The sequence below is a fragment of the Aquarana catesbeiana genome, linkage group LG01, assembly GCF_042186555.1.
Source record: "Aquarana catesbeiana isolate 2022-GZ linkage group LG01, ASM4218655v1, whole genome shotgun sequence".
Classification (NCBI taxonomy): domain Eukaryota; kingdom Metazoa; phylum Chordata; class Amphibia; order Anura; family Ranidae; genus Aquarana; species Aquarana catesbeiana.
This window is the reverse complement of record NC_133324.1, coordinates 274,553,142-274,578,958: the sequence shown is the minus strand read 5'-3', so window position 1 is coordinate 274,578,958 and position 25,817 is coordinate 274,553,142. Positions and strand designations below refer to the sequence as shown.

General features: G+C 41.8%; 1 protein-coding gene across 1 annotated transcript; it reads left to right on the top strand.

Moving 5' to 3' along the window:
• The first annotated feature begins 621 nt into the window (after positions 1 to 621).
• On the top strand, positions 622 to 25,764 carry LOC141141150 (catechol O-methyltransferase-like). Its single transcript, XM_073628857.1, has 4 exons — positions 622 to 908; positions 8,366 to 8,559; positions 9,852 to 9,983; positions 25,533 to 25,764. The coding sequence occupies exons 1-4, from the start codon at positions 767 to 769 to the stop codon at positions 25,716 to 25,718; spliced, it is 654 nt and encodes a 217-aa protein (XP_073484958.1). The 5' UTR covers positions 622 to 766; the 3' UTR covers positions 25,719 to 25,764.
• Positions 25,765 to 25,817: the final 53 nt, after the last annotated feature.

Genomic DNA, 25,817 nt, shown 5'->3' with positions numbered 1-25,817 from the left:
TCTAGTTAGAATTACCATGTTAAAAAACAATATCAATCATGCAACTACCGCTGTACCCTCTGAACTAATATTGCATATCTTTGCATTGTAATAAAAAAAATGTTGGTAGCGTAGAACAATGTCAGTAATCAAATAAACCCCTTCCAATCAATTTTCAAAATTCCCCTCCTAAGCTACTCTTTATAAATATAAAAATGCATGAATTGAAAATGTGTAACAACCAAACAGGGCTTTCCTTTTTGCAAAATGAAATATTAAATATATGAAAATCAACTGTAAAGGAGTAACAACCAGTATAAATATAGGTCCCACTTGGGTTGCTTAACTAAAACTGGAGTGTGCAAAATGTGGTGCAGCTCTGAATAGAAATCAATCAGCTTCCAGTTTTTTTTTTTCGGTCAAAGCTTAATTACACAAGCTGAAGTTAGAAGCTGATTGGCTACCATGCACAGCTGCACCAGGCTTTGCACTCTCCAGTTTTTGTAAATCAACCCCTATGTGACTCCAAATCATAATTTCACTCCAAGCACCAATGGTAAAAAAAAAATCTGCGACTTCATGACTCCATGTAACTTCTCCCTTATAATTCAATGAACACTACTCAAAAGGTAGAGGAGTTACACTATTAATTTTGCTGGATCTGATATCTGATACAGTATAAACCAACATAACAATTTATATTCAGCTTTATAACATCTTTATAACATCTGTCATTTGCAGTATTCAGTGTTGGTAGAAATTTATTTGGTGGGTGAAACAATCAACTATGGAAAATAATTTGAAGGAACACAGAATGTTGAAGTTTGCCCTGGAAACCGCAGTATGTGGAGACCCTCAGAGTGTTGTGGACAACATAGACAATTACTGCAGACACAAAGAATGGGCCATGAACGTTGGAGATGAGAAGGGTAAGGACCAATACATCTTTAGGCTTTCCTCTTAATTTTATTATAAATGTTTTCCTACTCTTCAATGTTCTAGCGCATTTGTGGCGAATCAACCATGCAAGTGAACATAATTTGGAAATGTACAGATTTGTTACATTGGTTGAACATACCTTCGAAAATGCCCTACAGCCCTTTGGTGCTCACATGAACACCTTACATGAGCACAAAAAGGAACAACAACAAAGGTTAAAGAGGGCTATGACATTAACAAACACCACCAACACTGCAGTCAACATTTCTTTACTTCATTGATTGCTCGTATATATAGAATATGGGATCTGCATAGAAAATGGTTGAATTATATTTGTAAGAGACTTATAATGAGTGTGTATATTTAGTACCAAATAATGGTAAAGAATAAAGAATTCTGATATCATCATTTGGCTTAATGGAAAACTCATTCTGGATAGCTGTAGTATTTTAAATCTATGTAGTGTATATAGATTACAGATGCATGTTAGCAGCAGTTGAGCGTTCCAGAAAAGCATTTAAGGTGTTGGCAAACACGCTCAATTTCAAATGGAATTTAGGTGGGAGAGGTTAAGTTGTAAATTTAGCGTTAATAAAAAATGTTACACCTGTTTCTTTTAGTGGTTGACTGTTTCTACATAATTCATTCACCTGGCACTCATCTTTTTTATGCTTAGTCACAATAAAAAGCACGCAGCTCATAGTTTTGTAAGCCTCTACGACGTTTTCTGGGTCTTTAATCCTAAATTAAAGTCTGCAATAAAAGTAAAACTGCTAAATGCACATACATGTGTGTTTTACCTATCAAAATATTTCTAATTTTGTTCAGCCATTCTTGTTATTTACACATCTCTACCACAAGGACATCATTGTGCACTAAGGCTAGGTTCACACTTCTGGTTGTGGTGGTTGTGGGTGCAGGACAGAGTTTAAACCGCACCTGTTCCCGCACCTGCGACCACCCCCAGCGAAAGTGTGCTGTTCTTTTGTAGACGTGCGGCGTGGCCATTCACTTTTGATGGCACTCCCATGCATCTGAAAACGCAATGCGTTTTGAGCTGTGGGAAATTGCATGGTACAAAAGCACCATGCGATTTCCCTCTGGCTTTGTTTTAAAAAAGGCGCAGGGAACTTTTTCTGCATGAAAATGCAGGGACAGCAGCCATTCAAATGATGGGCCGCCGTGCCTGCGTAAACACAGCAGAGCTGCTTAGGTGTGAGCCTAGCCTAATGCAACTATTTTACTTTGCCTGCTGATTTAGTAATGAGCGCACATCATCACACTGTTGCAGTGCACTCTGTAATCTCCTCTGTCTATTTTTTGCATTATATTGGCAGCCTAGAGGTACTACACATACAGTACCTGCAGTGAGCTTGTACAGCTGAATCCCTGGCAGCTCTGATTGGCAAAACTTTGTCATTTCTTAATAATGCTGACATTTTCCATCCTCTCCAGCTTCCTACTCATCACTATAGGCCAGTGAGGCAGTCCCCTCATAGTCCAAAAAGGAATGGGAGGGCTAGTGGCAAGCTTCAACAGTACGTTTACTTATAAAGATTTCCTCATGACAGTGTGCCTCTAGGTCCCTCCATTCTTACCTGCAGCAATTTTTTTCTCTTTAGAGAAACTTCAGACTAACTTTAAGGCTACTTTCACACTGAAGCGCTTTACAGGCGCTATAATGCTAAAAATAGCGCCTGCAAAGCGTCTTGAAAGAGCCTCTCCTGTCACACTGGAGCGGTGCACTGGCAGGATGGTAAAAAAGTCCTGCAAGCTGCATCTTTCCAGCGCTGTATTAGCGGTGTATACACTGCTCTTAAAGTGCCCCTGCCCATTGAAATCAATGGGCAGCGCCGCCGATCCGCCGGCAATGCGCCACTGCAGTGGCGCTTTGCCAGCGGTTTTAACCCTTTTTCAGCCACTAGTGGGGGTTAAAAGGCCCCCGCTAGCAGCTGAAAACCTCAGCAAAAACGACGGTAACGCGCCGCTAAAAATAGCAGCGCTTTACCATTGATGCCCCCAACGCCCCAGTGTGAAAGTAGCCTAAAGCTCTGCAGTCTGCATTCAAATTTTGAGAAAACCCCACTAATATGTTGGTTATGTGTTCCCACTCACACAACTACAGTGACCACATTTCCACACTGCCATTCAGGGACACCCCGCAACAACACCCCCCGCCCAGAAAAAGATGATTTTTAATACCTTTTTTGACAATTTTTGGAAAAACAAAAGCAATAAGCATTAGTGTCCCCTCAGTTCTCTCTGTCTCCTTTATCAATTTCCTCTCAGTTCCTTGTGTGTCAACTTTATTAACGTCCCCTCATTTCCCTGTGTCACCTTTATTAACCTCCCTGGCGGTATGATTATTTCAGATTTTAGGTGCTGAAAGCGGTACCATTATTTTGCACATAAATTTGGCGTTTTATATTGTAGGCCTGTAATTCTTAGGAATAATTCACTTAAATATGTCCAAACAAGAGTCTAGTTGACATCCCGGGTATGATAAAGTTTGAAAAACGAAATAAAAAATTATAATATAATAAATAACTATAAATAATAATAACAAATAATAATATAATAATAATAAAAATTATTCAATAATGTAATCAAATCAAAAACACTGAAATTTGCTCAGTTGCAGAATTGTCGCTTTCGTTACTTTTAGTGTTTGGTGACAGATTTCCCCACAAATCACTATTACACAATTCTGCGAGTGATTCTAATTTATTATCGCTGTTTTCTAGCTGGTCTAAAGCCACTCTTCATGTAAAGGGACAGTTTTGGTTGCTATGGACAATCTCCAGTTTCCAGGCAGAAAGAACAGTATTTACAATATAAAACTGCATGCAGGACACTGGACAGACCACTAGGGACAAAGGGGGTGTGTAATTATTTGATACAGTACTGTAATCTGTAAGATTACAGTATACTGTATCTGTACTGTGTGTTTCACTTTTTGAATTTGCCGCCGAACTCCATCCCCGTGCGTCGCAACGCTCGCAGGGAACGGAGCTCGGCACTGTGAATCGAGCGAGACACATCGGCTCGCCGATCATAGCGGAGGGGCATCGCAGGAACCAGGGGACAAGGTAAGTAAACTCTTCCTGGATCCTGCGATGCAATCCCGAGTCTGGCTCGGGGATACCGCTTTTGGTATTAAAAATCCACCCCGAGCCAGACTCGGGAATACCGCCAGGGGGGTTAATGTCCCCTCCGTTCCCTGTGTGTCACCTTCATTACTGTCCCCTCAGTTCCCTGTGTCACCTTTATTAATGTCCCCTCCGTTTCCTGTGTGTCTCCTTTATTAGTGTTACCTATTTGTCACCTTCATTACTATTCCCTCACTTCTCTGTGTTACCTTCATTACTGTCCCCTGTGTCCCCTTCATATACCCTCACTTGTCAGCTTCAGTTCTGTCCCCCACTTGTGTCACCTTCTTCATTACTATTCCCTCAGTTGTTCCCCTGTCACCTTCATATCCCCTCACTTGTCAGCTTCATTACTGTCTCCCACTTGTGTCACCTTGTTCATTACTATTCCCTCACCTTCTATCCCCTCTGGTGAGTTAGGTCCCTCAGTCGGACCGTGGGCAGGAGAAGGAGAAGTCAGGCAGCCACCGAATCGATCTGAGCCAGCAGTGCAGCAGGGCCTTGCTCAGCCTTACGCTGGGAGCCTGATGTCACTGGTTGCTAGTCGCCAGGCGTGGGCGGCCCTAACAACCAGTTTCGGCAATGTAGTTAGTAGGGTGGCTGACTGGCTGTGTCCTTTATTTCATTCCGGAACACTGCATTGTCCCGGAATGAAAGTGCCCGTGACCCAGCACAAACATGTCAATTGCAGGACAGTCCCGGGTAATCTGGGACATGTGGGCACCCTACATACAATAACTAAAATAGTTTTAAAAACACACACAAAAAAAACATTTCTTACCCTTTTAGTTGTCTGTTTAGAGAAGGCCCTGGACAGACTTCAAAATTCTTAATTCATTTTTAATTTCCCCTCATTAACATACAATGTAGAAGGCCATCTTTCTAGATCAGGGTTTCTCAACCAGGGTTCCATGGAACTTTAGGGTTCCGCCAGAGGTTGCTAGCGTTTGAGCAATGAGCAATTTCTGCCTCTCAGATAAGTTTCCACTAATATCATTGGTCTTTTTAGCCATCTGTAATTCTTCCCATTGACCACAAGTGTAAGAAGCATTCTTCCCACTGACCATGACACTAATGTATCATGAGTTGTAGATACAGTAATTTTTAGCAGGGGTTCCCTGAGACCGGAAAGTTATTTTAAGGGTTCCTCTGTGTTGAAGAGGTTGAGAAAGGCTGTTCTACATCTTCGACCCTTTGTTAAGACAGACAGGGTGAGATTTGCTAAAACTGGTGCACACAGAATCTAGTACCGGCTTCTAACTTCAGCTTGTTCAATTATAGGTAACTCCACTTTCATGGGAAAAAAAATTGCAAATAAAAAATAATTCATATAGAATATACAATTGCAACACAAGTCATATTGTAATTAAATGTTATTAAAAATTACCTTTCCTTTTCAATCTGCGGTGCTGTAATTCTCTGTAAAATGCAATGCAATATGGCAACCTGGAGGTGTTCTGTACACAGAATGTGTATAGAATGCCCCCAGAAACATAATTTCCTGCTTGTGTGATTGGCTCACTGATTTTCCCAGAAGTCTGCACTAAGCTACAAGTCAGCTATCAGGCATCCCTGCAACAAAAATTTAATTTTTGGTAAGATACTACAAATAGGAAATTACGTCTAAAGACCCAGCACGTTTCCTCATTAGAGCTCTGCAGGTGCGGCAGCTGATTTATAATTATGAAACTGCTCCCTTTAGATTCACTTACCACATGGACACAAAAAAACACACAGGGATTTCTTCAGAATAACAAAAGGTAGGACAAAGTTTGTTAAAATCCTTGTAATGTACATTGATCACCCAGAGGGCAATGTTGTTTCTCAACAAAAGTGGAGTTATTCTTTAAACTTTGGCAATAAACCCTAGAAGCTGATTGGTTACTATGCACAACTGCACCAGATTCTTTGTGCACCAGTTTTAGTAAATCCTAGTAAACCCTACAGTGCTCAAATCTAGTTTACAACTGACAACCCAGTATAGACAGGGTTGATTTTAGTAAACATGAACTTTGTAACTCAATTTGCATAGCAGACTGAAACTTCTGTTTTGGAGTTAAAAAAAGTATGCTATGTGAATGGGGGCATATAACAAATGTAATAGGTGTTATCCCAATTAAAAGCATAAAACAGCATAAAAACACTTTAGACTACCTACACACCCCCTTCAGCCTTCTATTAAATCTAACACTGAGCCTGGTTCACACTGCTGCAACTTGTCATGCGTCAAAGTCGCATAACAAGTTCTGCCCCATTAACGGCAGTGGAACTGTTCTAATCCGTGCGACTCAAGTCGCCTCAACTTAGAAAAAGGTTCCTGCACTACCTTGGAGTGGCTTCATCACAACTTGCATTGACTTGTGTTAAATAAGTTGTATGCAAGCCACGATGTCTTGGCTTCAAAGTCACATGACTTTGAAGCCAAGATGGTGTGAACCGGCACTTAAAGGAGTTGTAAAGGCAGAAGATTTTTTATCTTAATGCATTCTATGCATTAGGATAAAATACCTTCTGTGTGTAGCAGCCTCCCTCAGCCCCCCTAATACTTACCTGAGCCCCATCTCTGTCCAGCGATGTCCACGAGTGTATTACCCGTCGAGGACTCTCCTCCTGATTGGCTGAGACACAGCAGCGGCGCCATTGGCTCCCACGGCTGTCAATCATACTCAGATAGCCAATCAGAGAAGAGGGCTCTGTATCTGAGTGGACACAGGGAGCTTGACTAGGCTCAGGTGCCCCTATAGCAAGCTGCTGACTGTGGGGGAACTCAATAGGAGGGAGAGGCCAGGAGCAGCGTAGAGAGATCCGAGAAGAGGAGGATCCAGGCTGCTCTGTGCAAAACTAACTGCACAGAGCAGGTAAGTATAACATAGTTACATAGTTACATAGTAGGTGAGGTTGAGAAAAGACACAAGTCCATCAAGTCCAACCCATGTAGTTTGTTAAAAACATGTTTGTTATTTATTTTTATTTTTTTTAAACAAGACTTTACAATCACTTTAAGTGCAGCAGGTGTTGCGGCTCCTCTAAAAATCCATCCATGCCCAGATTGCTTTTCAGAGGTGTTTGACAGGCAGTGAGGAGACATTATGATTTAAACCTATATTTGACATACTACTGCATGATGCATCGCATTACACGCCGTTGTGGTGTGGTTCCGATGTGGCCCCATAGAACTGCATTAACAGTGTTTGGCAGCAGCACTGCCAACCAAAAGCGACTGTTTAAGTATAGGGTTGTGGAAAGGTAATACAAATATTAATTTCTTCATGTATTTATAGCTAGATTAACCGCTTGCCGACTGCCCGCCGTCGTTTGACGGCGGCAGAATGGCTCCCCTGCGCGAATCGCCGTAGCTGTACGGCAGCCGCTTTAAGGGGTATTGAGGAGCCGATGTGTGTGCCACAATGTCCGCCGGGCACACGAGATCGCTCCTGAGAGAGCCAGAATGAGGATCTGTGTGTGTAAACACACAAATCCATGCTCTGACAGGGGAGAGGAGACAGATCATATGTTCCTAGTATATAGGAACACCGATCAGCCTCCCCCCCCAGGCAGTCCCATCCCCCCCACAGTTAGAACACACTGAGGGAGCACATTTAACCCCTTGATCACCCCCTAGTGTTAACCCCTTCCCTGCCAGTGACATTTATACAGTAATCAGTGGCTATTGTCGGTAGTCCCAAAAAAGTGTCAAAAGTGTCCAATCTGTCTTCCGCAACGTCGCAGTCCCAATAAAAATCGCAGATCGCCGCCATTACTAGTAAAAAAAATAATAATAATAAAAATGACATACATCTATCCCCTATTTTGTAGACGCTATAACTTTTGCGCAAACCAATCAATATACGCCTATTGCGATTTTTTTTTACCAAAAATATGTTGAAGAATACATATCAGCCTAAACAGAGGAAAAAAAATATGTTTTTTTTTAAATTTGGGGATATTTATTATAGCAAAAAGTAAAAAATATTGTGTTTTTTTTCAAAATTGTTGCTCTTTTTTTGTTTATAGCGCAAAAAATAAAAACTGCAGAGGTGATCAAATACCACCAAAAGAAATCACTATTTGTGGGGGAAAAATGGACGTCAATTTTGTTTGGGAACAACGTCGAGCGACCGCGCAATTGTCAGTTAAAGCGATGCAGTGCCGCATTGCAAAAAATGGCCTGGTCAGGAAGGGGGTAAATCCTTCCGGGGCTGAAGGGGTTAAAGAGTGTTGTTAATATTTGCCTATAGTTCCTGTATAAAGTGAGTTATGTGCCAGAGCTACCATTAGAATCCTTTGTGTTTTCTCAGGCCTGATCCTGGACAAAGTAGTGAAAGAGACAGACCCTTCAGTAATCCTGGAACTGGGTACATACTGCGGATATTCTGCAATAAGAATTGCTCGTTTATTGAAGCCTGGAGCTCGGTTGTTCACCGTGGAGCTGAATCCAGTTCATGCTGCTTTGGCCAAGCAGATGATTGAATTTGCAGGAGTTCAAGATACGGTATACCCAACAGATGGCTTGCAGCAAATTTCAAAGTTCAGCAAACCCAGTCAGCAAAGAACCGTGATGACTTACATGTCATTCACTTCCCGGCCTAAGCAGAACTTATCAAGATATGCAGCTCTGTGCTAATAACAATCATACCATTTTAATATGTAAATACCATTAAAATATGTACACACAGTAAATATATATATATATATATATATATATATATATATATATATATATATATATTACTAAATACTTAAAAAAAATATGACAAGTGATTCCAAACTTTTAATGCAAGTGTAAATTGATCTTGTAAGCTGCTTACTTGATATTTGCTGTCAGGTGCTGACCATTCAATTTTCCCATCAGATTGCAATTATTAAAGTATATCCCAATATAAAGAAATGTATGGGTTGACATTGCTGTTGCTTGACTCTCGCTTTAATACCCCTGATTTATGAACCAAAACAAGCATGCAGAAAATCAGTGGAAGAAAAGTTGGCATGCCTTTGTTTTCAATAGCTCAGAAACCCAAGCATCAGCATGACAGCCAGACATCTAGCGTTTTCAGAAGGAATGTCAGCAATGGCAGCTCATTTATTGCTCTCATGACAGGTTTCCTTTAAACCATGTCTTTAATGAATTGCATACTGCAAAATTAATGGATTTCAACACACTGATGTGAATTTGCAATATGTGAAGCACTGCATAAAGGTTATTATAGGCATATTATTATAGATTTATGAATACCTGTAATAAATAAATAAATGATTAAATAAATCTCAGTTTGTTTTGCTAGTGAATTTGCCTAACTACTGTTTACAAAAGCAGAGTGAGAACCAAAAGAAGCATGTGGCACCAGAATCTATCCACCATATATGAGGAAAAAAGACACAACAAATTACCTAACCTTTGGTTTTAGGTGGAAATACCTTTTAGACCTCATGCCCACTCAGCGTTTTTCCCCAGTGTATAAAGGACCAGCGTTTAGACTTGGGTAGAAAGCACAGGTGCACCATCCAGCCTTGCTGGTGGCAGCCTATAAAACACTATGACTGACAGCTGCTGCAGCTGAATGGTGCACCTAGCAGTACTAATATTTAGGGCAATATGGGCAGTATGCACACAGGGAAGAATGCTTGGAAAGCAGACTGCTTGCGTTGTGGGCATTCATTCCTGGGCACATACTGCCCTAAATGTTAGTAAATGGGCAGTGTACATGATGCCTATATTAAAGATCGTTGATGTAAAGATTGCATGTTTATCTGATCTTGACAAGTCTACATGGTTTTGATTTTTAGGTTTTGGTGCTGGAAGGGTCCACTGCAAACATCATTCCCCAGTTAAGGCAAAAGTATAACGTGGATGCTTTGGACTTCGTGTTCTTGGACCACGCAAAGGACAGATACCGGCCAGACACCATACTGTTGGAGGTAAATACTATGCAGGAAAGAAATTTGCACGATTCCCCCATCAATACAGTCAGTGCTGACAGGGGAATTCCTCCTGTCGAGACATTGTATTCTTCTGGCTGGTGGGCAGCAGGGAGTGGGGGAAGCCGCCCCCTCCTGGAGAAGACAGTAATTATTGCTAGCGGCCGATAATCGCAAAATAATCTGGCAGGCTGGTTGTACCCAATTTGATTGATCAACTTGGTACATTCAGCCTGCCCACACATGGTTCGAAACTTAGCCGGTTCCTGCTGAAACAGCTAAGGTCAAATCATCTATGGCCGGCCTTAGAGTGAGGATACCCCTGTTTATTTACTGCTGTGTCCTATTAGCAGTTATCTCTACCAAGCCGCTAATATATGCTCACAATTTTGCTTGTTGACTTATAATGCTATAGGTCTGCCATTTTGATAATTAATTTGTTGAAAAAACTCTAAGGGTAGCCTTTCAAAGACCTACAGCCAAGATACAAAGACTGTTTTAGCCCATATTGTTGGTGCAGACATATGGCACTAATCAGAGCTAACGAAGGCCAAATGGGGCCCTAAGCAAAATAGTAAATACTACTACCTACACACGCCCCACCCCAACTGCTTCATTCATCAGTTCCAATCTTAGTTGTATCGCATGCACACATTTACATATTACACATTTTTATTTGTCCCTGTGTGCGTGGGTGTATACAGTTATAGCTTCGGCTATAGTGTGAATCACAATCACTCCCTGGCACAGGCTTGATGACATGTTTAATTGTACACATGCCAGCCTCAATCAGTGCTTCCAGCTCCTGATTGAGACATTAATGGCTGCCATCAGAAGTTATCGGTAGCCTCATTGACTTCATGGCTGTCCATGAAATGTAATGTGTGCTGGGCTCAGCACCAGATCTGCTAAAGAGTACTTTCTTTACCAGCAGGTGAGCATTGCATTCTAATATATGCATTCACATATCCAATATGTCAACCCCTGGCTTCTGGTTTACTGCTCCTGTCACAGGCTTTTGATTGTTGTTGCTGATGTCAGAGATAGTAGGCAGGCAATGAATACATTATAGCCTACAACAAGGGCAAGTGAACACTGTGGGAGACCTGTGTGGCACATGTCCAATGGGCACCAGCTTATCTTCTTGAGTATAGTGAATTTGGGGGAAGCCTCATGTAGTCAAAATTGTCTTCTCAAGTCCGAACCATGGGTGGAGAACTAAAGTGACCATTTCAGGATACAGCCCTCTGCTTGGGGGTACACTTGCCTGTCAGCCTTCTGCAATGCAATGGAAACTTTTGTGCATGTTGCCATATTGAAAACCACTTAAGTGGTACAAATATTTTGCCTATAGACCTCTCTGCCTGCAGTTATGGAAAACAGGCACAGTAGCTGCCACTTTGGAAAACATCTGCCACATTGAGGTGGACAAAAGGAAGACCTGTGCAGTTCCTGCCTACATCCAATTTTGCTAGTATATTATTACTGGCAAGCTCAAGTGAGTAGTCAGAGTAGTCAATTTTTAGCACCCCCTCCTACAGTTTCTAACCTAAACTACTAAGAGCACCTACTATTATACTTACCTGCTGGTGGTTCTTGGAAATCCCTGGCTCTGGCCTGCACTGTGGTTCTTTTCTGCATTTTTTTGCAGGAAGTGCTATAGGCACAGGCAGCCATTCAGTACAATGCACATTTCATTTATTCCTAACTTTGGTAAAGTGCTATTATGTTGCCTGGAATCCTGCTGTTTTGTTGATGTGAGGCTTGAAATGACTATGACGCATAACTCTGTAATATGTTTTTTGAAGTCCAATAAAAAAAAAAAAAAAAACACTTATAAGGGAAAAATGCCACAGGTCACAGTGACCTAAAATGTTGCAGGCAGCAGAAGCACAGGGAATTATTCATTAAATATGAGGTAATTTTTTTTTTTTTTTTAGAAAGGTAAACATAAATTATGGCGCAGACCTCACAGTCCTAGTTATTTTAAAAGGTATGTTAAACACAAGCATTTGTACAGTGTACAAAAGTACAACCCTCTCCTTTGAAGAAAAGTCTAGAAAAGCCTGTTAGACCATACATATATATATTATGTGGCTTTCTGCAGTGGCTCATATGCCCTTAGGTATCACATTATCAGGAAAGACAGGTTAGCCTAATGGCTTAATGGAGTTATGCATTGTTACTGTGCAATTTAAAATTGGAGTTTGGATGTTTTGAGGTTGATTTACTAAAACTGGAGCGTGCAAAATCTGGTGCAGCGCTGCATAAACATCAATCAGTTTCCAGGTTTTTTTGTCAAAGCCTAATTGAACAAGCTGAAGTTAGAAGCTGATTGGCTGCCATGCACAGCTGCACCATAATTTGCACTCTCCGGTTTTAGTAAATCAACCTCCATATATTCAATGTGCAGAAAGTACTGGAAAATTATCCTTGTACTCATGCTAAGTGAATGATAACATGACAGCAATCAGTCTCTTCTAACATGGCAACAGTCTCCTGTAAATTGAAAGCAGTCTTCAGCAGTCTCCTATAATGTGGCATCGGTTTATAATATGAAAGTCTCTTTTACCATGTATCTCTCTGTAACCCGTCAGAATCTTGCAAATTGACAGCTCACTATTGAAACACGGAGACTTATGTAAAAACACAGGTCTCCTATCACATGGTAACTCTCTTGTAACATGGAAGCCTATCAAGGCTTCTGAGTTGTAGGTGCAAATAAGGAGTAAGCAATTTGATACAAGTATGGAGGACTTCTACAGAAATGGACCCATGTATGTTTTTGCTACAGAGGTCCAAACTAATGTAGCTACCTCCTAGTGTAGGTGGCTAGGCAAATTTAGTTTGGCTTCTTGTGTAATCAGGGAAACAGTAATTGTTTAGTCTGGCCTGTTCAGGGTGTCACAGGCTAGGAGTTTCATTGCTTCCCCCTGCCTCTGGAAGAAGCTTCTAGAGCTTAGAGCAGGAGATTCAAATTGCCCAGCTTGAATATTTATCAGGTTCCAGCCAATCTCTGGATGAAGTCTCCAGAAGGGGGCTGGGGTGTAGATAAATAGTCAGAGACACTGAAGAGCAGGGTTCCTTCTCCCTAGAAGGATTCCAGAAGTGCAGGGGATGCTGCCGCCTGGCAGCCCATGGACTGTACAACTGCTGAAGGAGACTATAAAGGTGCTAGGATCCAAGGCTCAAGTGGACTTTTGCTCATAGCTGACTGCAGAAACACACCACAAGGGATCCAGTCCTGACAGACGCCACCTCAATCACTGGGTTGTGTCTGGAGGAAGCTGGAAGTAGGCATCTGTCCTTTGGACTTGTGAGTAGTGACTTTAAGCTGATTCCTGAGACTGTGTGCTGAACTCTGAAGTAGTTGCACACTATGCAAGTTACCAGATGCCCAAAAAATGCCCTTGTCTTCAGCCTTTGGACCCTGGGCTGTTCTCAACCAGTACCACTATTGTTAAGAAAGACTGTCCTCTAAACACTACTGCTTCTGAATGTTTGAGGCATCCCATGCCAAGTTCCTCTCCTTTGAAGTTCTGCAAGTAGTAATCTTTGAAAAGACATCCCCTAGACTGATTATTGGAGCCAGTGAGAATCGACTGTTGTTGGAGTGGATGGGCAACCTGTGTACTTATTGAGGAAGAACCAGTTAAATCAGTGGCCTTTTCAGGGGTTGCACTACACCAGCCTTGAAACCTATAGATGTATGTAGCACCCTCCTAGATAGGTTGCTAAAAAAGGTAAGTAAATATAGTCCTTTTTTGCTCCCCTGTAATCAGTGGAGCAGTTTGTGATTGTTTTGGGCTGTTCTAGGCTTCACTGGGTGCAGGTTCGACTGCTTCCCCCTGCTTTCTGGAGGATTCTAAAATGTAGTGGGTTGAAAGAGGCAAATCAACAGCCTGAATAGTTATGTTGTCTCAGCCAATCCCTGGGGGTGGGGTGCTCAGCAGAAGGCTGGTGTCAGAGAAGCTCTCCAAGAAGATCGGCTATTGGGCGCTCCGGTGTGCGCCGGTTCGCGCCTGGGCGCGTCGGCATGGGCGCGCGCACGGCACTTGGCGCCAACCGCCCTATTTAATGTGCTGGAACCTTCTGCTCGGTGCTGTCCGATCTGCAGCTCCCAGTGCCTGAGTTCCTGTTTCCTGTCCACTTCCTGTTTGCCTGTCTGATCTCCTAGTGACTCCGGCTTGTCTTGGACTTCTCTTGTTATCTGCCTGCACCTGACCACGGCTTCCCTTGACTACGTCTCTGCCTGCTCCTCTGTACTACGTTGCCCGCCTGCTGCCAACCCTGCCTGTGACCCGGACTTTGAGCCTGCCTGTTCCTCTGTACCTTGCTGACCGTCTGCTGCCAACTGCCTGAGACAGGACCTGCCCTTTCTGCTCCTGCTCTGCACCAGTCGCTTAGTCCCTTACTTGCTAGGACTTCCGGACCATACGCATCAGGATCCTGGGCCTTACCTCCGCAAGTCACCCGCCAGGCTCTCTTACCACTCTGTGCCTTCTGTTTACACTACCAGGGGCCGGGAACCAGATACGTACGGGAGGCCTCCCCTGCTATACCGGGTTCGTCAGTCAGGTACGTGTAAGTCTGACAGCTGGGAAATAAATAGTCGGGGGCTTGAGGTAGACCTGTTCTTGTCCAGGAAGAGAAGTTCCCAGCCTGAAGGGCTTCTGGGCAGCTCAGCTGTAGTTCTACATATGCTCGTCGAGGTCCCAGCTGTGCTAGAGTTGGGGGGGCCTATCTTGCAGAAAACATTCTGGAACTGATTAAGGGATTTCACTGAGGATCTGGTCTGGAGAGTTCACAGGAGAATTGTCTACCTAATATTGGAAAGAAGCAACCAAGTATCCAGGGACATTGTAAGTACGGACCAGAGTGTAGGATCCTAGTAAGGGTTTGCTGCTACTATCCTTTGGCCATCAGTGCCAGAGCTTTCTAAAATGTGGACATTTCTTATGGTGTCTTAGGGTTGCTCATTTCCTTAGTTGCTACTAGAAAAACTGAATTAGAAAGCTTTGACAAAGTAAAGAGTGTCCTCTTATTGCTTTCCAATGTTACTGGAGTATCCCATAGCTCCCTGCACCCTATCCAAGTTTAATTATGCAATATAGCATCAAAAAAAGCATGTAAGGGATAGGGTGATGGGGTGGTTGTCACGTCCTTAATGTTTCCCTCCTCGTTGGGTGCCAAGCAAGGGTCACATGAGAGGCCTACTCGGGGTGGGTTCTTCTGGGCTATGTTAGGCACTTTATACAGGGTTGCTGAAAACAAGACTGGGGAAATTGGCGCTGCCCTACTATAATAAATTTGCTCAAACCATGCAAATAGTGCATAAATATGTGAAACAGAAACAAAAAACAAAAAACAAAAAAGGGGGGTACTACTGTAAATGACCTGCCCCTACCTATGTGCTGAAATTGTAATAGCGTAGAAAATTATTTTTATATATTTCTTAAACGTGAACGTGTGACTCCTCTATGTATCTTAAATAGATATCAAATTGTGCAGATATAGTTAAAAAGTGCTCCACCTCTATTGCAACATTCAGAAAGTGTCAATCAAATACCGCAAGATTAGGGGTTACCATTAATCATGTGGGGGTCTCCTCATAATCCCCAAACCCATAATAACAAAAGTGCACTGTGCAACAAATAAATAAAACAAGGTACATTAAACTAATAATTGCTAGATTCCATATAGACTCAGTTCATAAGAGCAAAAACCTTAGGAGCATAAGTCCGAACTATAGTATTGATGTAAAAAGTCCAAAAAAAGTACATCTATAAAATAAAAACCAAACCAAGGAATAAAACTTATTTAAAAAAGGGATATTTAGGTGCGTCAGGATTAAAAATGCATTCCCAGCTGTCCAGGGGGTGATATTCGGTGACTTCTGTGCATACAGGAACTGGTGACTTCAAGTGCTCCCCCCCGTGCTCCCCCACTCACCGGACTCCGTCACCCTCAAAGGGGTATTAGGCAAGAGAGTGGGTGCCTCAGGATGGCTGCTGTTGTAGGGTGTCCCTCTCCCGTTCTGCTTATTCGTTCATGGATCCCTCCTTCTGTGCTGATGTTAAAGTTTCCCTTATCTGGATCTGGATGTTATCACTAATTCCCACCTCCGTGTTGTTTGAAACTTCTCCCGTGAAGAAAACAAACAGGGGACTTGTATGGTGAAGTACGTCCAATTTAATCAGATAAAAACATTTAAAAACAAACCAAAAGCGTTTAAATCAAGAGCGTTCAAAACACCCGCCGCTGTCTGCAATGGATGGGACCAGGAAACGATTCCGAGCATGCGTCCCACCTTGCGTTCCAGTCGGCTCTTCCGGGTATGGCGTGTGAGCGTGACTCCGCCTTACGCGTTTCGTCATCAGACGTTATCAAAGACGGTGTCGACGCTTCACGCTACACACACATATATAGCCCTCCCGGCTCCATCGAACCTCCCCTAATTATGTAAATACCGCTCGGGGGGTGTATAAGGATCGACGAAGCCGTAGGTCCATATGAAAACATGCCATTTATTTATCACAATTGATTACCTGCCATACACCGTTCCAATACTGTTCCCGTCCGTAAAATACTTTATAAAATCATTCGTCAAATCATTAATGGGGCTACAACCAGTAATATCCTAGTGCTTAGCCTCTATTTCTGTATCAAATAGCCTTACATAGTTTTTAACCGAAAAACTAGAATGAAAGACACAAAAATCAAATTTTGAACTCCAGACGGTACCAGTATAGTGGGCATTCATATCTAAGCTTTGTATATGACCATAGGGTATATAAATCCACATTGTATTGTATCGGAAAACTTAAAACAAAAAACCCAAATCAAAATTTTTTAACTTCAAAGAGTGATAGTATGATCAACATACCAGTGTATAAAATCACATTACATATTATTTAAAATGTTCTAAGAGAGCTATAATCCTCATAAATCTTCACTCAAGAAATATATACAGTGATAATAAATAAAAAATCTAAAAAATCTAAAAAATCCCAAAAATCTATTTATAGGCAGAATAATACATTATAATTGTGTCTCTAATATCATTATTGGGGTATGAGCTAATATTGCCGATAAGAAGGGGGGGAGAAGAATCCGTTGGGGAGATTCCTTGATATCGGAGTGGGCAGGGAGAGGAGATTCTAGGGGTTGGCAATAAAGCAATTTAGGTCTATATCCAAGTTTAGTCCTCTGGGGGCCAAGGACCCCAGCTGGTAAATCCAGCTGGTTTCGTTTTGGGAAATTGAGATCTCCCTGTTGCCCCCCCGCCAGTGAGCTGGTACAGTATCAATCCCGTAAAAAATAAGGCAACTAGGATCCCTACCGTGGACTTCATCAAAATGCCTGGACAAGCTATGGTTGGGGAACCCTTTCTTTATATTTTTAATATGTTCTCTAATCCGTACGAACAGGGGGCGGGTGGTCCTCCCCACATATTGAAGGTGACAGGGGCATTCTATGATATATGTGACATGCGTGCTTCGACATGTAATTAATTGATTGATACGATATTCTTTATAGTCTGTGCATGATTTAAACATGGTCTTCTTTCTAGGCTGCCACTTAGCCACTTTACATGGTAAGCACCTCTGGCATCTAAAAAATCCTTTCAGATCTGGCCAAATTTTAACGCTACGCGGGGGGTCTATGACATTTCTTACTAGATGGTTCCTTAGGTTAGGTGCTTTTCTGTACACGAACCTAGGTTTTGTGGGTAGGAGTTTTGATAAGACTAAATCTTCTTTAAGGATCGGCCAATACTTCTTAATTATTTTTTCTAGATCTCTGTATTGGTTATTGTATCCAGTAATGAAGGTGATATCCGCTCCCTTATTGTCGTTCCTGACTTTCTTGCTCAATAGGGAGGGTCTATCCATCTTCATAATATCCATTTTTAGTTTGAGGAGTCTTTCTTTTTCATACCCCTTTTCTTGAAATCTGTTAATCAAGACATCTGCCTGGTGGCTGAAGTCCTCCAGTGTGTCACAGTTACGGCGTATACGTAATAGTTGCCCTTTAGGGACATTCGATTTCCATCGCGGATGATGGCAGCTGGAGGTGGGGATGAATCCGTTCCGATCCGTTGTTTTGAAAAAGGTACGGGTTAATAACGAATCCCCTGCTTTAAAAATTTCCAGGTCCAGATAATCGATTTGTTCATTGCTCCATTTTCCGGTAAACGTAATACCATATTTATTAATATTTAAATTCTCAAGAAAATTAGTCAAGCTTTCTGGTGTTCCATCCCATAAGATGATCAGGTCATCTATATACCGTCTGTACATTTTAATCTGGGGTATGTTTTTATTGTAAATGTATTTCTCCTCCCACATGTCCATGAACAAGTTAGCTACGCTAGGGGCATAGCGAGCCCCCATTGCAACCCCCTTTGTCTGCACATAATACTTTTTATCGTACCAGAAATAGTTACATTCCATGGCTAGCTTCAAGCCTTCTAGAATGTAACTGATCTGTTCTTGCTTCATATTGGTGTTTTTGTGCAGTGCTTTCTCTACTGCCCGCATTCCATCTTTTTGCTCGATACTGGTGTAGAGCGAATTTACGTCTACCGCCACCAATAGCCATTGTTCTGCTCCTTTCACCTGTTGGAGTTCCTGTATTAGTTGCATACTGTCACGTAAGTATGATTTACCTTCTTTGACCAGGGGTTTGAGGAATTTGTCTAAATATTCTCCTAATCTGGAAAATATAGAATTAATTCCGCTGACAATCGGTCTTCCTGGCGGCTTTTCCATCCTTTTATGGATTTTGGGCGTATAATATATTACCGGCGTCTTTGTTGAGTTTGATATCATATATTCAGCCTCTTTGATGTTAAGGATCCCCTTGTTTTTCCCTTTTTCCACATATGTTCTTAGCTTCTTCTCATATTTTACCTTTGGGTTACCACCCAGTTTTTTGTAAGTATTTTCTACATTCAATAGGTTATTCATCTCCTCCTGGTATTCTTTTTTATTCAAGATAACCAGACCCCCCCCCTTATCTGCTGGTCTAATCACTACATCATGTTTATTACCTATGTCTTTAATGGTTTTCCAAATATTTTTATATCTCTTCTTGCTGCTCTTCAGTGTCTTGATGTCTTCCTCTACCATTTTCCTAAATGCATTAATGCATTGGCTTCCTGGGGTTTTGGGATTGAATATAGAGTTGTTTTTGAGATCGGTATGTGTATATTCCGAAGGATCTCTAGTTGCCTCTCCTGGGTTCATTGCGAAGTGTTTTTTTATATTTAATTTTCTTAGGAATTTTTGTAGGTCAATATAGGCCTCAAACTTATCCAGAGGTTTATCGGGAGCGTATTTAAGCCCTAATTCTAGTACTTCTAGTTCCTCTTGTGTAAACTGTGTGTGGCTGAGGTTGAAAATCCCTTGACCTAATAGTTTCTTGGTCTTTTTCTTCTTCCTACCCCCTCTTCTTCCTCTTGTCTGCCTTCTCTTTCCATGTGGCTGTGAGTGGGTTCCATTTCCTGTTGATAATCCCTTCTGGTTCCATTTTGTGGGTTCATACCATATCGCTGATACGTGTTTGGACCCTCTGTTCTCCTTGGGCTCCATTGCCGATCTCTTGTCTTTGGCCCCCCATATGTGTTCCGTCCTCTCCATCCAGGATTCCTGTAAGGAATACGGGGTCTCCATTTCCCGGGGGGTCTGTCCTGGTAAGTGACTCTGGGAAAATCCCTGTCTTCCTCGTATCTTCTTCTGTATCCTGGGTGCTGGCCTCTATAGTCCTCTCTTAATGGGGAATATCTATTCCGTACAGGTATATTATACCTTTTATACCTATTATTTGATGGAGTTCTGTAGTTGGGGGATTCCCTATAGTCGTTTCTCCTGTTCTCTCTCCTCCCTGATGTTATGTTAGGGGTGGCAGGTCTTATTGAACTAAGGGGTATATTATCCCCTCTCCAACAGGTGAAAGGAGCAGAACAATGGCTATTGGTGGCGGTAGACGTAAATTCGCTCTACACCAGTATCGAGCAAAAAGATGGAATGCGGGCAGTAGAGAAAGCACTGCACAAAAACACCAATATGAAGCAAGAACAGATCAGTTACATTCTAGAAGGCTTGAAGCTAGCCATGGAATGTAACTATTTCTGGTACGATAAAAAGTATTATGTGCAGACAAAGGGGGTTGCAATGGGGGCTCGCTATGCCCCTAGCGTAGCTAACTTGTTCATGGACATGTGGGAGGAGAAATACATTTACAATAAAAACATACCCCAGATTAAAATGTACAGACGGTATATAGATGACCTGATCATCTTATGTGATGGAACACCAGAAAGCTTGACTAATTTTCTTGAGAATTTAAATATTAATAAATATGGTATTACGTTTACCGGAAAATGGAGCAATGAACAAATCGATTATCTGGACCTGGAAATTTTTAAAGCAGGGGATTCGTTATTAACCCGTACCTTTTTCAAAACGACGGATCGGAACGGATACATCCCCACCTCCAGCTGCCATCATCCGCGATGGAAATCGAATGTCCCTAAAGGGCAACTATTACGTATACGCCGTAACTGTGACACACTGGAGGACTTCAGCCACCAGGCAGATGTCTTGATTAACAGATTTCAAGAAAAGGGGTATGAAAAAGAAAGACTCCTCAAACTAAAAATGGATATTATGAAGATGGATAGACCCTCCCTATTGAGCAAGAAAGTCAGGAACGACAATAAGGGAGCGGATATCACCTTCATTACTGGATACAATAACCAATACAGAGATCTAGAAAAAATAATTAAGAAGTATTGGCCGATCCTTAAAGAAGATTTAGTCTTATCAAAACTCCTACCCACAAAACCTAGGTTCGTGTACAGAAAAGCACCTAACCTAAGGAACCATCTAGTAAGAAATGTCATAGACCCCCCGCGTAGCGTTAAAATTTGGCCAGATCTGAAAGGATTTTTTAGATGCCAGAGGTGCTTACCATGTAAAGTGGCTAAGTGGCAGCCTAGAAAGAAGACCATGTTTAAATCATGCACAGACTATAAAGAATATTGTATCAATCAATTAATTACATGTCGAAGCACGCATGTCACATATATCATAGAATGCCCCTGTCACCTTCAATATGTGGGGAGGACCACCCGCCCCCTGTTCGTACGGATTAGAGAACATATCAAAAATATAAAGAAAGGGTTCCCTAACCATAGCTTGTCCAGGCATTTTGATGAAGTCCACGGTAGGGATCCTAGTTGCCTTATTTTTTACGGGATTGATACTGTACCAGCTCACTGGCGGGGAGGCAACAGGGAGATCTCAATTTCCCAAAACGAAACCAGCTGGATTTACCAGCTGGGGTCCTTGGCCCCCAGAGGACTAAACTTGGATATAGACCTAAATTGCTTTATTGCCAACCCCTAGAATCTCCTCTCCCTGCCCACTCCGATATCAAGGAATCTCCCCAACGGATTCTTCTCCCCCCCTTCTTATCGGCAATATTAGCTCATACCCCAATAATGATATTAGAGACACAATTACAATGTATTATTCTGCCTATAAATAGATTTTTGGGATTTTTTAGATTTTTTAGATTTTTTATTTATTATCACTGTATATATTTCTTGAGTGAAGATTTATGAGGATTATAGCTCTCTTAGAACATTTTAAATAATATGTAATGTGATTTTATACACTGGTATGTTGATCATACTATCACTCTTTGAAGTTAAAAAATTTTGATTTGGGTTTTTTTGTTTTAAGTTTTCCGATACAATACAACTACACAATGTGGATTTATATACCCTATGGTCATATACAAAGCTTAGATATGAATGCCCACTATACTGGTACCGTCTGGAGTTCAAAATTTGATTTTTGTGTCTTTCATTCTAGTTTTTCGGTTAAAAACTATGTAAGGCTATTTGATACAGAAATAGAGGCTAAGCACTAGGATATTACTGGTTGTAGCCCCATTAATGATTTGACGAATGATTTTATAAAGTATTTTACGGACGGGAACAGTATTGGAACGATGTATGGCAGGTAATCAATTGTGATAAATAAATGGCATGTTTTCATATGGACCTACGGCTTCGTCGATCCTTATACACCCCCCGAGCAGTATTTACATAATTAGGGGAGGTTCGATGGAGCCGGGAGGGCTATATATGTGTGTGTAGCGTGAAGCGTCGACACCGTCTTTGATAACGTCTGATGACGAAACGCGTAAGGCGGAGTCACGCTCACACGCCATACCCGGAAGAGCCGACTGGAACGCAAGGTGGGACGCACGCTCGGAATCGTTTCCTGGTCCCATCCATTGCAGACAGCGGCGGGTGTTTTGAACGCTCTTGATTTAAACGCTTTTGGTTTGTTTTTAAATGTTTTTATCTGATTAAATTGGACGTACTTCACCATACAAGTCCCCTGTTTGTTTTCTTCACGGGAGAAGTTTCAAACAACACGGAGGTGGGAATTAGTGATAACATCCAGATCCAGATAAGGGAAACTTTAACATCAGCACAGAAGGAGGGATCCATGAACGAATAAGCAGAACGGGAGAGGAACACCCTACAACAGCAGCCATCCTGAGGCACCCACTCTCTTGCCTAATACCCCTTTGAGGGTGACGGAGTCCGGTGAGTGGGGGAGCACGGGGGGGAGCACTTGAAGTCACCAGTTCCTGTATGCACAGAAGTCACCGAATATCACCCCCTGGACAGCTGGGAATGCATTTTTAATCCTGACGCACCTAAATATCCCTTTTTTAAATAAGTTTTATTCCTTGGTTTGGTTTTTATTTTATAGATGTACTTTTTTTGGACTTTTTACATCAATACTATAGTTCGGACTTATGCTCCTAAGGTTTTTGCTCTTATGAACTGAGTCTATATGGAATCTAGCAATTATTAGTTTAATGTACCTTGTTTTATTTATTTGTTGCACAGTGCACTTTTGTTATTATGGGTTTGGGGATTATGAGGAGACCCCCACATGATTAATGGTAACCCCTAATCTTGCGGTATTTGATTGACACTTTCTGAATGTTGCAATAGAGGTGGAGCACTTTTTAACTATATCTGCACAATTTGATATCTATTTAAGATACATAGAGGAGTCACACGTTCACGTTTAAGAAATATATAAAAATAATTTTCTACGCTATTACAATTTCAGCACATAGGTAGGGGCAGGTCATTTACAATAGTACCCCCCTTTTTTTGTTTTTTGTTTTTTGTTTTTTGTTTCTGTTTCACATATTTATGCACTATTTGCATGGTTTGAGCAAATTTATTATAGTAGGGCAGCGCCAATTTCCCCAGTCTTGTTTTCAGTATATTCAATTAACTCCTTATTAGGAATTAATTAAGGGGAGGCAGCAGCCCTGATATAATCCTAAGCGCAGACTTCTAATCGATTAACTTTATACAGGGTTACTACCTTACAAATGGGATATTATTACTTTGAACAGCCGATTAAACTTGATTAAACTCTCTCAAGGTACTAAACATCACCACTGTTACTTGTTCATTTAGGAGGGACACACAGAGCGCTTGCCCTCTCCACCTGTCCAGTGTATCACCACGACATCACTCCCAGCGATGGTATGGGGTCCCGCTGTGCACCTAGCATGGACTTCCTGCTTGCACTTCACCAAACTCTTCTTCCTCCATACCTGTGCACAGACTGAGAGTCTCAGAGGTGCAGATCTGCTCCCGTGGCATGGGACATGGATCGCTGCTGAAGGAGTTCCGACAACATCTCCCTCGCTGAAAGAGACTATCTCACCTGCCCACATGTACACGCTTAATGACAGGCTGCTAGAGAAACCTTTGTTACCCTTGGTACTCCCTTGTATCGTCACACTGCATTAACTCTTGTACCGCTGATGTCTTCATATCCCAATGTGGTTAGTGAAGTGAAGACTATGTGTGCTGGTTACTTACATTGCACCCCTGTAATAACTTCAGACCAGGCAGAGGCAAAGTTTCCAACATTTTACAGGAAGAATAAGTCAACATGATGATAATGACAGACAACAGCCCAAAGAAATGCAATCGATCCCCTAACATCCCTGGTCCTTACCACAGGCTTGTGGCTGCCCCAGCATACCAGAATAGAAAAGAGTGCATTCTTGGAAAAGTCCATAGATGATGTTTTCAGGAGGGACTGAAAACCCCAGCGATCCTCCTGGGCAGTGGGAACTTCATCTTCGGCACATCACTGGGTTTCTAGACTCCGGCAGAACAGCAGCAAGAATCCCCTAGGCCCCCTGGGCTCGAACCCGCTCTTACTTTTATATCACACTGAACCAGTAGGTTGGATCCAGCAAAGTCCACCAAAAGAAAACCCAGGAACATAATTAACTCCCACCTTCCCGGCTAGACCGTTCATTGAGCCAGAAAGAGTGACTGTTGTTGTGTGCCCTGCTGCCGCTACACCAACTGCGGAGAAGTGCCTGGGAATAATCAGCGGGCCCTTTGGGAGGTGAGCGCTACGTGTGTATGAAGATGTATGGATGTGCAAGTTAATAAAGTTTGTCACTATATTTCCTTTTAATTAAGAGATCCATCAATATAAAGCAAGCTTAAAGCAGAACTCAAGCTTTTCCTCCCCAAAACAACAGATGCATTGTGCATGTAAATAAATCACAACCCCATTGTCACTTTATCTGTATCTTACCTACTTTAACTGTAAAAGGCATGTTTCTGTGTCTGTGATGTCACTCCTTCTCCTGGCTGAATTTCAGAGCTCTCCAAATTCCTGTTTCCGTCCTTTACCAGTCCTGATACTCCTGATCACTAGCCTGATACTCGGGCTTTGGGAGGGCGTGATTTGTGAGGTGGGACGTAGGAGGCTTGGACTCTTCCTGTCGGTGTGACTTGGCAAGACTGAATGCTAATTAGGATGTATTCACTCCCACCCACCATCAGAGCTGTGAAAGAAGTTACATCATTTGCACAGTCTGACAGACTACAGAGGGTGTGTTTTAAGCTAGAGATGTAGCAGGAAGTGACTATAAGGCCCTCAGCCTACATCCAGACTATACAGAATGTCACATGGTACAAAGCCTCAACTAAACCCAGAATATCAGAGGATTTGCAGACATCAGAGCAACATGGTACAGAGATATGATCAATGCTGGGACTGATAATTGCATTCAGTTCTAGTGAAAAGAATGTTGGAGTTCAACTTTAAAAATGTATTTGGTAGTCAACTGCTCGACAAATCCTAAACTTTTTTTTAACCAAGGCCTTAAGTTATTGTCAAAAATTATGCAAGAGCAGACACTGAATATAAAAGTTATGCACTTTAGACACACCATATGCAGTATGTGCCATTAGCAAATTAAGTACATGATGTAGAAAATTAGTTTCAATTAGAAATGGTTTGGAATGTAATGCCTACAAGGCCTCATCAAGGTACAAGAACATTTTGACTTGGTAACCTTAGAACATTGTACGTGAGATTTGCCTTTCTTTAAATTTTTGGGTAAACATTTGTTATTCTTGTTGTTGATGTATTGTTTTCCTTTATTCCTCTTTACATTCTTCAGGAATGTCGCTTGCTGAAGGAAGGCTCTGTTTTGCTGGCTGACAATGTTGTTTATCCAGGGATTCCAGACTTTCTTGAACACGTCAGAACCTGTGGCCGCTATAACTGCACTAATTACCCCTCACATGCACAATATATGAATGTAGATGATGCTTTAGAGAAAGCTGTGTTTAGAGGTTACTTATAATTTCTCAGATGGGCACTGTGTTGCTAATTCAATGTTATAAAGAGGAGGGGAGAAATACCTTTTTGTTATTATTTTTATTAAATGTACATTTGTTTAATA

Coding starts and splice junctions, on each gene's coding strand:
- LOC141141150 (XM_073628857.1), top strand. CDS start 767: ATGGAAAATAATTTGAAGGAACACAGAATGTTGAAGTTTGCCCTGGAA. Junction 909..8,365: donor GAACGTTGGAGATGAGAAGG/GTAAGGACCAAT, acceptor GTGTTTTCTCAG/GCCTGATCCTGGACAAAGTA. Junction 9,984..25,532: donor CAGACACCATACTGTTGGAG/GTAAATACTATG, acceptor TACATTCTTCAG/GAATGTCGCTTGCTGAAGGA.